We start from the raw sequence: 17,468 nt of genomic DNA, 5'->3' as shown, positions 1-17,468 counted from the left end.
TATTTATTATTTTTACAATCTTTTTTGGAATGACGAGTTAATGATTTGGAATTTGCAAAGGTCTATACTCTGGGTTTTTTACCTATTGGTACACTGCGATTGATATACCTGTATTTTAGATGTTTCTTTTCGTTTTTAAGACAAAATAAGGCTTGATTTGTGTATCTTAGAGACCTTATACTAAATGGCCCGAAGATGTGCTACCTGTATTTATCGCATCATGTGGGTTCTGAATATGTGGCCCCCGCCCACCACCATGAAAGATAATCTTGAAACTTAATTTTACGGGGGGGGGGGGGGGGGTGTGAAACAAATATGTGGTGATTGGTAACAACAGATGGTGAACATTGATTTCGGAGAACTTTAAATTGGGTTAACGTTTTTTTTATCTGAAACACATCTGATAAATCGGTTCATAAAACCCATAGGCATTAAATCAAATTTCTTTTACGTTGTGTCAAATATGGAGCAATTTAATCATATTTAATCCATAGGTAGGCGACATTCATACGTATTGTATAAGAATGTAGTTGTCGAACGTATCCTTGTTTGCATACTAATGCTTGAGTTGATACAAAAGTAGTGTCACTTTTGCGATAAAATTATAAACATGAAGACAGTATTATTGAAAACGCCAATGGAATTCAAGTTAGATCTAAAAAAAAAAATAGGTTAAAGTTGTTAACAACTTATTCAATCGCAGGATGCAAAATACCTTCCGATGTTAAAGCGGTGACTGATTTCAGTACATGTGATCACACAGCAATGTAGACACATAAATTTTTTAAAAACCATGAAAATCCTGGAAAATGAGGAGGCGGGAGGGACCCTTTTTGCACTAGAAATGGGCATCCCGTTCAGAACAATAATTTTTTTTTAATTCAATCGCAAATACGAGTCATTTTTTGACGAATCTATAATATCAAAATTGGACACTACATATACAGGTATGTAGTTTCCTACTTCACATGTCATGAAGGTATACAGAAAGTTTCAAACCAATTTTTTTCATTCTCATTAATGACAAAAAGATATTCATGAATACGGAACACATTAAGCAAAATGTAAACGATACGGTAACTAAGGACAGACTATACTAAAGCAGGGAAAATATGAAATAACATTCTGAAAATTATATTTTGTAATCCGTGAGATTTATATCATTTACCAAAATCCGAAAAATTTTTTTTTGATAAATCCTTGCTGTTTAAAAAAGTCTCCTTTACAGGATAAGTGTTCCTAAAAAGCAGTACTTGTCAATATCAAAGTCTATACTTCAACGACCTCCTTAACTTAGTTGTTTTTTGTTTTGTTTGTTTGTGTTTATTTATATTTTTTTTATTTTTTTGTATGATGAATTATCACAGGTGCTGTCCTTAAGACAGAAAAAAGACATGCAAGATCAATGTTTGTAACACGATGTGTAGAAAAATATGAAACAAAAATTTCATTACATTGTTCTGAACCAAACCCTCCAAAAAATCAAAACAAAACAAAAAACAAAACTAAACGGAATCATTGCTTTGTATTAAGATAATTCAACATCAAAATTACAACAATATCAAAAGATCGTGTTCTTGGTGACTAAAACAAATAATTTTGAAAAAAAACCAGCAAAATTATTTTTCTTATTAAACCATGTTCGGAAATACGATGCACCTTGCCAAAGCTTAATAAAATCTTTGTTAATTTTGTTCAGGTATCATTTGCTGCATTTCTGTGGCTATCGCTCTGGAGAAAAATCTTATGGACGAATGCTGATCAAACCTCACCATTTTTACATGCAAGTGAAAGAAACTACCCTTCTTCTCTTTACAGACCTGATGATGGTGTTTATAAGAATCCCGAAGGCAAGTAAATTGATATTATCATCAGTGCAATGTCCAAATATTTGTTTTATATTGAATATCGGTACAAACTGTTTCGGAAAATTAAGTTAATAAATCCAAACCTAGAGCACTTTTAGTTCTTTCTTTTTTTTGTATGTGAGGAACTGTAACATTTCGGCCGGTCAATCCGAATTTTCTCCTAGAGCTACAGATTTACGACCGACAACCTGAATTTTTTTAATAGGGATACAGATCTGAAGCCACATTTGTATCAGGAATATCCTTTTTAACTTTTTTGCGCGTTTACAATATTGTCATTGACTAATTTTCAATGAAAATTGAAAAATTATTACATGACAAATTATAATTCTTCACTTCAGGAAGGAGTCTTTTCGTTGTCAAACATTCTTCTTATAATAAGAAATTCATGAATTTTGACACAGTCAAACGGATTATATAACCAAATGATTCTATCAGTTTAATCAAATTTGACCTTTTTTGCATAAAGGTCAGGTCAAGGTCATTACCTTTTTCCTCAACGTTAAGGATGATAAAAATAAGTGAAGCTCTTTGTAGTTCTGTAGTCATTTGTTTAAGATTTGAAAGTTCTATTCTTTAATGAAATAATAGACTTTCAGAATGTCTATCAGCTTATACTACAAAATTGGGATAAATAATAACACTAAAACTGATATAACTTAGCCCGCATTTCCTCTAATTTTTTTAATTTTGAAGAAATTTTGATTATTTTTTTATGCTTCCAATAATAAAATATTTCTGATTTTTATGTATAATGAAGACTTTATATAAAGATATAAATTAACAGAAAAGTTAATAAATTGACCATTTAATAAGAGAGAAAAACTGATTATAAATTGACAGAAAAGCTAATAAATTGACCATTTAGTAAGAGAGAAAAACTGATTTTAGTGAATTTTTAACAAAAATCAATGTATAGAATGGGCGCTTTAAAAAGCTTATAAATTGTAATTTGATAGGCAAATCATATTTTTAAAACATATTCAGAAACCCAAGGATCATATCATTAGTTCACATTAGTAAAAAAAAATCCAACATTAATGTTATTGTTTTTAAAATGCTAAAACAGGCTCATTAATCTGCAGCAATTGTGAATTGCGAAACATGTGATATTTTCCTACGCCAATATTACGCCAAAAATATAGTCCTTGTTAGATTCTAAACATTGATTACTTTTTCTATGCCAAGTTGTATAATAATGAAAAAGGGCAAAAAATATACTATTCTAATTTCCTTTCATCTTGATTTAATGAACAATTAATCAAATTTACGTTTGACAAGTCGAAAACCAGAAAATACTCCTGCCTTAAGATTGTAAATCGGCAAAGAACAGTATTAGCAATACCCATACACCTTTTCTATAACGCACCCATAAAATATTTCGCTTGTAAAGATATTGGATATTTGCGAAAAAACAGTATTATTAATTATATTTGCGAAAGAACAGTATTATTAATTATATCTATCAACATTTTTATAGCTAAATATTTCACATGTAAAGAAATTGAAAAATTGCGAAAAATTGTGATATTTTGTTAAAAATACCAAATCAATATAAATCTTGCAAGACCTACCGACTTGTGTTTCTTGCATCTGTTTTCTCAGACTTGGAGACAGCCATCAGCCCAATTAGTGTTCACTCTCTCAAAGAAGAGAGCGAGGGCTCTGATACAATACATATAAAGTCTACGAGTGACCCACTAATTGGGTGAACTCTTACGAAAGGAGAAGTTCAAAATTCAAAATAAGAAGTTTGAGATCTATTGAAAATAAAGATTCTTCAATTGTGATAGGATGACGGCCTGAATCTGATTTGCATGAGTTCAAACATCATGTTTTTTTAAGGTCAGACGACACGTTCCTCAATTTTAGATAACTTTTTCCAGGAATTTGTTAATGGTTTACTACTACTTTGACAAGCTTTCTTGCAAAAAATTAGGGTACCTTACCGGGCATTTCTGCAAAATACAAGAGTATGCAATTTCCTATATAATCTTCTTGAAAATACACTTGAATTGCTGATATAAGAATAAATACCTCTACACCAGAGCGAAATTCACTGTATTAGAACTATATCTCCGTCGGGGCGGGGATTTGAACTCACGATCTCTAGAACCTGTACGCTTCTGACAGTGAGCGGTCACTGTTCTAACCACTCGACCATCACGACATATAACCATATCTAAGTAAATTTTGATGATTTCTAAAGTAATTATAAAATTAATATTTTTTATTGGAACTCTTTATTACGAGGAGATACAAAAAAGATTATCGAGGAACGTGTCGTCTGACCTTAAATAACTTTTTAACTAGACCTCTTTTATAATCGCATCAAAATTATCTTTATGAGAATCAGAGAAAGTTTATTTGGCAAAGTACATAAGATGATATGAAGTGTAAATTTTAAATTTAAAATTCATACCTTTTTGCACTTATTGTGTTGACATAAGTTTTAATTGCATTAAATTTTTTTATTGTTTATGTGTAATGAAAATTATAAACAGGAACACTGTTTAAATCCTTTGCTTCAAACGTGTTTTTTCTATCTCTATCTCTAAAGTAAATGGAAGTAAGTGTTCAACGTGCGTTTGACGCACTGTTGACGTGCGTAATTTTTTAAAAGTGCGTTGCCACAGCTGACACTTTTCACTAAGAAAAAAAGATCACTAGATGATTTATTTTCTATCTCTGAAATGACTTGATCTTCATATTAGAAATAAATATGAAGGTTGCTCAAAAGTCAAGGAAACTCTAGATACATTCGAGCGAGAAAAACACCTTGATGTAATTACGTGTAGAATGTTAATGGATAGATAAATTAGGTACATAAAGGTAAGAGAGGTCAGGGTTGTTTTCTATTTAATGAAAGCTATAAAAAATTGAAGTCACGTTAGGATGGTTTGTGTAAGTTTCTTACTATTAACCTTAACATCATACAGGAAACGAGTATTCCATCCAACATATACTAAGTAAGTCACATTCCCCTGCCCTGGAGCGTCAAGCCAACGTGAAATTTATAAAAGGCTTTATTAAATAATGTAGATTTAATTAATCTGAAACTGGTCTTTTCTGTTAAATATATCCCAGCTTTACTAAGTTGGAAGTTATCAAACCAAAATTTATGATCAAAATAATTACTTATGATTAGGTACTAAGAAACTTATCCATTGTAAAGATAAACAAGTCAGCAGATTTTTCGGGGTTCCAACTAGAATTCTAAATACAAAATTTATATGCTTTGGCATTATTGAAATCGTGTCATTTGCCCAATTTTTATTGTCTTTTTCAATTAAGATGGTTTTTAATCATTATTATCCACAATGTTTGGCCAAGAACAAGTAATAGACAATAAAAATTTTGATAATTTACATTTCTAATTAACAGTTACTATATTAAATGCATCTAGTACACACCACCTGTAACATTTTGACTTATGGATATGTAAATCATATACATGTACGAAATAAAATGCATATCATTATCTGAAAATGAGGACATGCAAGCGCCACAGTCAAGTCGAATGATACAGTATCAACTAATGATATACTGTACTACTGCATTAGGGGTTTGAGTCCTGACCATCAATGATATATGTCATTTACTTACTATCTAGCTGTCCATTAACGATACAAACTAATTTTTTTATCATTAATGGTCCAGGATTCACACCCACTAATGATATAAGTAATAAAATAATATTATATGCTTATTTTAAATTAACGAAAGGAAATGCTACAAATCTATTCACAATACCGTTACAAAATTATTCACAATACTGTGATAAAACTTTGATCATATAAATTCTAATCGTGATAACAGTACGAATTGATCTTGTGATATATAGACCAGTACATTTCATCAATGGCTTATTCAATATTTAATCGTGTAATTGCTGAACATTATAAAAATAGAAGAAACAAGGAATCATTCTTTGATAATTGTGAGGTAATCAAATACGATCGAATGTGATCAAATTTTTCAAAAAGTCCAAGGTTTCAATGGATTTGATCACTTCCGATCGTATTTGATCACCTCATAATACTCAAAGAATGTTTTGTTGTTAAGAAATACGGAAACACTCTTTGAATATGAAATATGGTCGAGGGTGATCAAATCCAATGAAACCCGAAGGGCTCTATCGGATTTGATCACGCCCTATAGTATTTGATTACCTCATAATGTTCAGAAAATGATTCATTATTAATTAAATATTACGATTTTTCGGGTATCTTTTTTGTACAACACCAAATTATTTATACCTAATTAACATAGTAGTAGCCGCGTATACCTAAGAATTCATTGTTCTTATAAGCATGATTATACTTTATTAAACCAAAGTAATTGGAAAAGCAAAGTAGAAATCGATGAATATTCCTTAGAATACTACTTTCAGCCAACAGAGAAAAAGACAAAGGGACATGCAAAATGAATGATATTATAATTGTACTATTTCATACACAATTGTATCATTGATGACCGAAATCCGTGTCCACGAATGCAATAAAAATCTTACATTATTCATAATCAATGATGCACTTGTTCTGCGTTTTTTATCTTATATCATTAGTGGATGTCATTTTGGACCATTCCTGATATGATTTTGAAATTGTATCATTAATGGACGACCGAGTATTCGTTAATTAAAAAAACTTCGTTGATTGCCACTATTCTGTCCACAAATGGACACGTACAATCAGAGGTTACAAAAAAGCACCTTGTTTTAGAGATGTGAAATAACGGAAATTTTATTTATATGATCCTTTCTGAAGGTCTTCCTCGTGCATGTTTTGTCTGCGATGAACAATGTAAAACACAAACAAGAACAAAATATGGTAGCAAAGGAAGCAACGTAAAACACCCCCTCAAATCCTCCTGTGACGTCACGGATCACTCCTGCAGATGAAAAAAACACAGTTTACAAAAAATATTTTCAAATTCTTCAAATTTAAAATTTACTATTGGATCATTTTTTAATAATCCATTAATTTATATCTGTTGCAGTTTCATGATAATTTAAAAAATGCTGACCGCAGACAAAGCCCCCAAGAACTGTAGATAACCCGTAGACTGTGAACTCCATCGCTATTCCTATGGAGTTTAGCCTCTGGGGTAAGGCCTGGACCACCACCGGAACACTCTGGGACACGATAAGACCAAAAGAGACTCCGTAGATTAAAGAGGACCCACAGAGAACGGGGTAAAACTGGACAAAGGTCGGGAAAACTGCGTGACCCAGAGCTTGAGTCATGAAGATGTAGGTCCAATGGTATAAAATCTTTGTCCGGCTTAAACAGACATCAACATTGATTATCTGTATGTTTCATTCAAAATGAATCATTTAAATTTCAAATTTAAATCGCAATAAATACCTAAAACACGATTCGAAAATTCCTGCGATTAGCCTACCACTGACGTTGGCGAACCCACTAAGTGTAAGCACAAGAGCAGCATCTTGAATTGTGTAGTTGTTTGAAACTAGAAAATCTGGCAAAAACCATATTTCAACAGCTCCTGTTTAAAAAGTTGAACAATATAATGTTCTAGAATTCTTTTTTTTTTTTTTGGAAAATTGCAATCATTATAACTTGAAAGCAAAAAGTGTTACCAAACAATCCAAAAAATAACATGGTCGTAATATAAGTCAGGTATGATCTGTTCTTTAGGATTTCGACTACATCGGTCCATTTGAAATCCCTGGACTTCTGCAACTCAGACGGTGGAGGTAAATTGACCTGTATCACGGATCCAATCAAAACCAGCTGAAGGAACATCCCGCTCGCCATCATTAGAGTCCCCCTCCAGCCGAAATGAGACAACAAAACCTCCGTAATGTAGGGAGCTACCATGAACCCTATCCCTGCCCCCAACGTCATCGTGGTCAGATATTTGGGTGCGGTTTTGGGTGGAAAAGCCCGACTGATGTACACGTAGGAAAGAAGTGTAGGTAACACACAGCCGCATCCTATATATATATATATATATATATATATATATATATATATATATATATATATATATATATATATATATATATATATATATATATATATATATATATATATATATATATATATGTGTGTGTGTGTGTGTGTGTGTGTGTGTATATATATATATATATATGAAAAAAAGAGAAGAAAAAAGCAACACTGAGAAAATAGTTTTGTGTTTTGGATATATAGGAATCTCTTCCATAGAGTGAAGTCGAGCCGCTACGGGAGTATGATGTATAATTGGTTCATTCCGATATAAAGACTGAATAATCATTCGGTTTTGAAGTCAACAGGTAAAACAGAATTATCATTTAATATCAAAAAATTATGGGGACTTTGCAGTTAATCATGTTTGTGCATTCTGAGCATGTTGCATTTTTCTGCAGCTTGCAGACTAATTTATAAATGTATGATGATTTTAATGGAAAGGAAATTGAACTTTGAAGAACTATCAACTCAAACTTAACTGTGCACGTTAATTGAAGAACAACCCAGTTCATTGAAGTTAATGAATTTCTATTTATCATTTTAAATAATTCATTGCAAAGAATACCGCCAAGAAAGATAGAGAATATATTGCGACCCTATTCCAAAACAAGTCATCAATAACTCTTTAAAGTTTGTTCAAGCGACAGTATTGAGTATGCCCAATGGTGAATGGACACCTACCTTCTAATGCCCGGATGAATAAGGAGGCTAGGTGGTCAATGAATTATCCGTTACATCTACTATAGACTATAGTACCTTAATTTTCAAAAATGATTTGTTTAGCGTTTAACTATTATTAAGTTTGAAAAATTTGATATCTTTGAAATTTGTATGTTTTACTGTATGTTTATATAGAACACTTCTTCTAAAGAAGAATCATAAAGTCTAAAAGTGGCGACGACCATTAAATCACACCTCAAATTTACTTAAAATTAAGCAGTATATTGGAAATAATTTCAACGTAATTGTCGAGATCAAACGGCCGTTATCAGTTATGAGATATTGTAAAAAGTAGATTCATGAAATATGGTTGACAAAAAAAACTGTTTGTTTGTCAGGGGACCTGTGATATAGATATACACGTACAAACCTATACCTTTGATAACTGAATCGGAGAAATAACGGAAACACTTGTGAATGACCTTTGAATGTTTACTTTGAAAATGCACAAATAGATCAATTATTATTTTCAAACTATTATTTTCAAACTTTCATCAGACTATACATGTACCTTTGAGCGTCAAAATATTGAGTGAAATATAACTCGTTGTTTATTGTGCTGCATTGTAAAGAGGACTAAATGGTGTAAGCCATTTTTAGACTATATAAATCTGTTTAGGAAGACGAGCTTTATATAAGGATAAAGGAATAAATTTAAAATTCAAAGACAAAATAATGTGGAATTTTTCCTTACTTAGTAATAGTTCACAGCTAAACAACTTTTAAGTAGATCGGATGACCATCCTGCCTCCTTACCATGAAACATAAATCTAGAGGTGTATCCGATCGACAAATACTAGCATCTAAAGGTTGTCCAAGGGAATAGGAACTAGACATATATATGGTAAATAAAACTATCGAGAAGTGACGTTTTTTCCGAACATGTGACAAGTTTAAGGTAGCTCGCGGGTTTACCTGCTTGTGAGAAAACCTACCTTGAAAATTTGTCCACGTGATCCATAGGTTTTATAGTTTTATTTCTAAAATTTATTTAAGATTCGTCTGCGCGGTAATAATGTTATTGTGTTTCAAATACAGTGTCATTAATAAAATCAAGCAACGCCATTTCAATGAAATATATAGTAAAATGCACATTTTAACCGAGAAACGCTTTACAAAACTATGCTCCAAACTTTTAAACGATTCAGACGAAATTAATCATACTCAACACAAAAACAGAGGAGATAATTATGAATCAATTCATAAAAAAATATCAGTATGTGTTCTCGGCCAATTTTTGGCAAAAAAACTTTAAAGATTTAAAAGATTTCTCAAAACCTTGTATTTTCATTACGACGTTAGCCTGACGTCATCATTTTATTACTTCTTAGAACACCAAAATTGAAATGCATTTATTGACAAGACTAGCTGTTTAACACATTTTAGAACATGTAAATGCTTATTAAACATTATTGTGAATGTTATCAAATGCAATTAATGTAAGGCTGTAAAGATACAGAAAATTACTATTTTTGTTTTTATGAAACTCTGAGTCAATCAATGCAAAAATAAATGCCAGGCAACTACTGACATTATAAGTAAGTAATCGAATAAAACAGTTATCTCAAGCCAAAAGAAATTTAAGAATTAGAATTTAATCGGTAGTACAGATTACGGAAGTTATAATTGTAAAAAAAAAAAAGCGAAGTTAATGCATACATTCTATTTTAAAACATGACTTTAAATGGAAGAGTTCTAACGCACACTCATTCTTTATCTTTATAGAACAAAATGTGACAATGTATAAATCTTTAAATTTTCAGCACTTGATATTATAAATCTGTATAAACAGTCATAAACCGCATATAAGCTTTTTAAAATATTTTCTTTTATACTTCTAAATATCTCATTTGTCATTTTAAAAAAAAAATTATCAGTTTACTATGACGGTCAACTCTTTACGTCGATTCCTATTGTGACGTCAGCAAACCCGCGAGCTACGTTAATTGACAACATCGTAGGAAACAAGGTGACGTCACGAACCTGTACCAACACCAATCAGAACGACAATGGTGACCATGTTTGGAGCGAAGGCTGAGGCTAGGAGGGTGAGGCTTCCCCCGAGAGCTCCCCCAATCATACAGGGAAAATCCCCCACTCGTCGAATCACCATCTCACCAAGCACACCTTGAAAGGAAAAGGAGATGATAATTCAGGTACATGTATTTAGTCCCCGCGTATACGTAAAACACCTAGAGCTAACTTTTGGCAATGCTATAATTCACATCATGACCTCAGACACTTGTTTAAAAAAAACAGTTTTCCGAGAAACGTACGTGCTCCTTATCCAAATCAGTATGTTTATAATAATTGCATTGCTATTTTTTTAAACATCAAGGCCTTCAAATTACAGCATTAATATTGACAAAAATAACTAAAGTTTGAAAATATCCTTATTTGAATTGGTGATTAATATTTTCTTAACCATTTTACATTAGCCGATCTGTTATATATCCTAAAAATATGTTTGATTTGCTTAAATTAAACTTTAACTTCATGTATTACCGACCTAAATTTAACATACAAAAACAAAAACGGCGGAAGTTATTAATTCATGCGTCGTTAATTTCATAACTTAGGAATACAAATTTATTAAACTGCTCTAAATATAGCTGGGAAGCGCCTTCGCGAAGGAGTTTGGAAAGTAAGGACGTAAATCAAAAAAGTACCGCTACGCACAAAAATCATAACACAGATTTTAATTGCGTAAGAAAATTTTTGAAATACCATTACCAACCCTGAAGAGTGTGTTGAAATCACAAGCTCATTGCCATTTTTACCAAAAACAAAAACAAAACTCTCAGAGTCTTAGGGAAGAAATATTTCTCATCTTTTATGAAATGTGTTAAAAACAGTTTCATAATTTCATCAATGAAATTTTTAACAACCAGCCTCCCTAATTTTTCATTTCTGAACTATTTTTTTTATTGTAATACTACACGTATAATTGTTAGATAAAGAAAGACCTCCTCCAAAGGCGATGCCCCTGAACAGTGACAGCATTAAGGCGGCTTGTGAGGCCTCGGCCCGGAACTCTCTAGTCATGTCTACGTAGACGATTCCCAGCATGGCGGACGGCATGGCGACACCAATAAACTGGATAAGCACAGAGCCAGCGAACACCACGTAGCGCCGCTTTGTCTTGTAGTACCTCCTCCTGAAAGCAAGCTTTATATCACAATTTAGGCTTACATTTATAAGCTTGCATTAAAATACCTCTTGCTGGTATAGGCAAGTTTCACAATATAGGCATACATTTACTTTGTTTTTATTTAAGGAATGAATTCAATATTTATTTGTTTTATACGATATAAAATGCTTTATAGCGAGCGCAGCTCGCCGGCGCGCAGCGCCGGCGCGAAGCGAGCTCTACCGGCAAGGCGTGTGTGAATAGAAAATTCGGACTAGTTGCACATTCATTCAACGGATTTTTTTGGCGTCAGTAAATCGGACCAGTAATGCATCGTTTTAATCGTCCCAGTAGTTCCCTGTAATCATGGCAATTTTTATCACTTCACACTCTCACGAGAATCAGCAAGACAAATTTAGACAGTAAAAACAGTCAATGTTACCTCTAAAGTTCACCTCAGTACACTTTCAATCAAAAATAATCGTGTGACGTCACAAACGTTTACACATTGATCCGATATATTTTTTCGGAGTCAGTAAATTTTGACCCACAATTCAAAGTACCAATGGTTTCCAACCTCACGTTCCAACATCACGTTCTCCCGAGAATCAAAGTAAAACCTTTGAAAAGCTTATAAGATGTGTAATTTTAAGAACATCATGCTTTTTAAGTAATTAAACAGTATACTTCGCATACTTTTATTTCTCAGGGGAGTTTTAAAGAGTAAGACGACACTTAACCAACGTCAGCTTTGACGTCACATTACATTAGAAATCATATAATGCATATTATATACAATCTTAAACCTTGAAAAATAAATTCAAAAAAATTGTTTGTATTATGCATTTAAATTTTGTACAATTTTAAGTCTTTTTAAAGGTCAAATGACCGTTTTTATCTACAATGAAGAGTGAAAAAATTAAATTATAACGTTAAGCAATGAATTCAAAATTTATAAGTTAAGCCAAAATTGAATGAAAGTTGGTTGGTTGCCCAAGAACCTCAACACTCCATTCTGTAATGAAATTTGAAATTTTTTGTTTTGAACATATCAAATCATTTATCATGCTTATTTACATGTAAATAAATCCAGATAGCTTAATGTTAAAGCAACCATGCATTTTGTGTGGGGAATTTGGGTTCAAGCCCCAATCTGGATATACAAAATGTAAGTGACGATGACTTGATATTTTCAATTTGAGCACTTCATTAAATATTTAAATCATAAATTTACCTTGAAACAAATTTAATCCCCACTTAGTGTTAGATTTTGTGGCTTTTGACTGTCTTCTTTCTTTAAGATCCTGAATTTCTGCATCACTGGCAGATTTAAATATATTGCTATAGGATGGCTCTTGCAGCATTGTTTCTTCTATTTTTATAGGGCTTAAAACCCTCTCAAACTCCTCCTCTGCTGTATTTGTTGATGTTGAGACATCAAATTCACCATCCAGTAATTGGTGCAGTATGTTCCAATCAATATCTATAATCTCTACAGTCTCCCCAACACCCAGCATCTCAAAATCTGCCATGTTTAGCAGACGACAACAAACCAAACAAGTATAGTTCCATCTAAATTTTGTCTCAATAATATATTTGGTATAAACTTTGTCTTAATTGTTTAAATGCACAATACAAACAATTTTTTTAAATATTTATTTTTCAAGGTTTAAGATTGTATATAATATGTATTATATGATCTCTAATGTAAACAGGAAGTAATGATAAAAGTAGTTCCAGCTCATTGTTGTCAAGGGGGCGTGGCCCACTTCAATTGTATGAAAATAATTATTAATATATTAAGCATGCATTGAAATACCTCTTACTGGAATAGACAAGTTTCATAATGTAGGCATACATTTACTTTGATTTTATATAAGCAAGCATTGAAATAATGTTTAATGTTTAGAAAACTTACATTGATAACTTAAAGGGGCATGGTCACGATTTTGGCCAAAAATTATTTTTTCGATTTTAATGTTTACAATGCTTCAGTAGGGCATTTTTAATAGGCAACCAAAATTTGAGCGTCATTTGTTGAGTTATAAGCAAGTTACAGAGCTTACAATTCTTCGCTATGTAAACAAAGCTTTTGTTTACATTTTGAATGTTGAAGTGAAAATTCCAGTTTTAGACCTCACACGAATGTGTTAATAGTTAGGAACTGTTTATTTATGCTTAAAATGAATAAAAAGATAGACAAATCAGCTTGAAAAGTTTTTTTACTGGTATATTGAACCTATGTAAACAAAAACAGGGCACGAGCCTTGTTTACTTGACGAAGAATTGTATGCCATGTATCTTGTTTAAAACACATCGACTGGCACCTAAATTTAATTTGATCATAAGAAATGCATTTCTAAAGCATTGTAAATAATAAAAACAGAAAGATAAAATTTGACCAAAATCGTGACCATGCACCTTTAAAGACTAAATGCCACATATATAATGCATAACTTTTTTGCTATATTCACTTTAATTATGACCTCTGTTTAATATGATACAGATCAGGATTTGATGCAAATATAAAAAAGTAAAAGATAAAGTTCATATTTATATTTGCCTCAAATCCCGATCTTGGTTTTTTTTTTTGGGGGGGGGGGGGTGGGGTTTATTGTTATTTTTTTTTTGGGGGGGGGGGGGGGGTAGGGGGCTGAAATAATTACACGTTAAAAAATTCAAACAAAGTTGATAACACACAATGCAGTGAAAGCCAACCCTCGAATTAATGAAATAACTATTATGTTTACTTGGTTTAAAATTAGCATATGTTTAGGAATAACATCCTTTATAACATCAAGACATTAAAAAGAATTTCTATACATCACCGAGCTTGGTTCGTTTATCACGACAATTTTGAAGACACTCACCGTAATATTTCTGAAGCTTGTTCGTTTCCTTTTACCATTTTCAAGAAATAAACTAAATATTTTTCATATTTAAACACGTAAGGCTCATTTTGAAAGAATCCAAAATGCCTGTACAAAAGGTAGCAATAAATAGGACGAACCGTGATTTTGCATAAAGAAAGCCAATTAATAGCTTTCATTGCAACTTGGGCCAATCTGATTAAAATCAGATCTTCGATCCGCTCCTTATATTTGTCGAAATTATTCTCTTTTAAAAGAACAAAATCAGAGTCTCTTTACTGCGTGCATTTCAACATTTTCATACTTTTTATGTGTTAAGTAAGTTTCATAAGGAAGAATATACATTTATTATTTAATTTATCGAGCAGCAAGAGTTAATAAAGTTGTATCGTAAAAAAAATAAAGAATAATGGTCCTTGCGATGGATACCAGAAGGGAAAAGGAAACCCGGTCGACCCAAGAACACCTGGGGAAGGACCGTGGAAAAAGAAATGAAGGAACACAAAATTTACGTGGGGAGAACTGGAGAAGGTGGCTCAAGACAGAGACAAGTGGAGGAGTCTATTTCTTGCCCCATGTGCCCCCGGGCATAGCAAGTCCTAGGTAGGTAGGTTATAATAATTATTTTTGTTGGCGATTTTCATTCTCCATTCAATAATTGCAACGTCTCTAAAGGAAGGGGAATAGTTTTTAGACGTAAATATGTAAAATCTGGTGTCTAGATCTAGATCATTTGTCGTTAAGGGGTTTGCAAAGCATTCATGCACTGAAACAATTTTTTATGGATGCCGATGGTAAACTCAACTGCAGCCTCGACCTTTCGCTCAAGCTGCAAATTGTAGAAAATGCATGCAGTTGCGACCAGAATTTGGTAAGTGTTGAATTTGATTCACAACTAATATACATACTAGCATATGTGATGCGCGCGCATTCAATTATCTTGTCATGCAACGTTCTGTTTACAGTCGAACTCGTCATTTATAGTTATTATTTATTGAATCCTTCTCATTTGGATCCCGAGGAACAGAAGTCTACAACATTCCAACTAATTTCCTTTTCATCTTGTTACGTAGGAGCGTCTTGTCCTCTGTTTGAACAACAGGGCAAGCCTTTCTCCTAGACATATTGCTTACCGAGTTGATGAAATTTGCCTTTTGGTTCCAGAAACTTAAAACAGGCCAAACTTTGCTAACAATGCCCCAGTGAGTTTAAAGATGATTTAATCTATACAACCGAGTTTCTCCTCAAATATTCAAGAGTGAAAACCGCGAAAGCTCCATTGTTGTAACTCAGAAGCATCGGAAACATGAATCCAAAACCTGGTGGAAACAAAATGTTACAAAACTCAATGAACCTTGATATAGATCAAAAAGAGGCCAACAGGCCTTAACGGTCACCTGAGTACACAGACCTTTTGAGGATTCTCATGTATGCATTTAATTAAGCTTCATTCTGGAGTTAAATAAAACATAAATAAACACCACTTTCCTACCTAAAAACTTACAACAACGACATTGTACCATATTTGTTAACTTTCAAGATGGGTTTTATGTTTATATGTTTTCATAGATAAACTAAAGATGGTTGGTATACATATTGGCTCTAGAACAACAACAACCCCTACCTTCCTAACCCCAGGGGCCAGACAGAAACTCTACCACTCAGGGCATTTATACGAAAACCAAATGCAACGATAAGTTATTTCGTTACATCAAATCTCATGTTTTACCTGTTCAGTTATCAACAATTTATTCACTGACATCATCTTGCATTCATTTAAGAAATAAAGTACGAGTTTTCGTGAATGTTGCAGAATAACCTCCGAGGTCGAGAAATGTTGTTTTGAAATATAAAAGCCGAGGCGTTAGCCGAGGCTTTTATATTTCAAACAACATTTCGAGACCGAGGAGGTTATCCTGCAACATTCATGAAAACAAGAACTTTATTTCTATTCTACTAACAGCCCAGTATTTCTACAGATCGTTTCTCCTATAGAGAGACGATCTAGGTCATTTTGACAGCTGTTCCGTGTAACCCCAACGGTTTTGTTAGTAATGTTTACATGTGTATCGATCAAAGGAATCACATGCAGACGACATACTTTTTTCTTAGGATTTTAATACTCTTCACTTATTTATAAAATATCTTTGAATCACATTCCTAATATTTTAAAGACAATTTAATACGATTATTACTACAACACGTTATATATTTTATGTAAAAACACGCCGTGAAAATGTGCTTGGGAGGTCCTAGGAACAGCCGCATTGATTTCTTAAGAATAAAGATTTGAGGCAATACACATTGTTTTGACTGGAACTAACACGTGAAATTGACATGGTTTTAAAACTTTTTACGGTTTGAAGTGGTACTTCCATGATTAGTGCGAGACAAATAGGTATTTCTGATCTGATAATTTACTGATGACGTTCGTGGTATATTGGAGAATAATGTCCGCGGCATCTCTTTGATCTCGGCAATAACTGTAGTAGAATTAAAAATAATTGCACACTTCAGTATTTTTGGCTAGCCAATTTTTACTTTACTACCGATAAGTTTATTGTTTATCTAAAAGCTTTAAAAAAAACTTTATGGTTGTTTTTGTTTTAAATAATTTTTTTCAACTCTTTATAATAGTTTATCTTCTTGATATAATTATTTTACAATGATTAATTATTGAATATGAACAAGCAAGAGAATAAACGCCATTAACTAGCTAGCCAAAAATATTGTAGTGTTTCATTAAAATTCAGGAGCAAAATAAAATAATTAAAAATTTTAATAGGTATACAGCCCACCCACACCCATTATATGGATACATTTATCACTATATGACTATTTTGGCACCACCATTGAGTCAAAACCCCTTCTAGGAGAACATTGAATTTACAATTGTGGCAGA

The 17,468-nt window shown here is 32.5% G+C and overlaps 1 protein-coding gene across 1 annotated transcript; it reads right to left on the bottom strand.

Annotated features, from left to right (window-relative positions):
* Positions 1-6,458: 6,458 nt before the first annotated feature.
* On the bottom strand, positions 6,459-14,720 carry LOC105319301 (monocarboxylate transporter 6). Its single transcript, XM_011416782.4, has 7 exons — positions 14,567-14,720; positions 11,533-11,723; positions 10,550-10,693; positions 7,474-7,830; positions 7,238-7,379; positions 6,897-7,153; positions 6,459-6,761 (listed from the first exon to the last, which is right to left on the bottom strand). The coding sequence occupies exons 1-7, from the start codon at positions 14,602-14,604 to the stop codon at positions 6,589-6,591; spliced, it is 1,302 nt and encodes a 433-aa protein (XP_011415084.3). The 5' UTR covers positions 14,605-14,720; the 3' UTR covers positions 6,459-6,588.
* Positions 14,721-17,468: the final 2,748 nt, after the last annotated feature.

Source organism: Magallana gigas, chromosome 3 (assembly GCF_963853765.1).
Source record: "Magallana gigas chromosome 3, xbMagGiga1.1, whole genome shotgun sequence".
Lineage (NCBI taxonomy): Eukaryota > Metazoa > Mollusca > Bivalvia > Ostreida > Ostreidae > Magallana > Magallana gigas.
Note: the sequence above shows the minus strand (reverse complement) of the source record. Positions and strands in the feature narration are given on the sequence as shown.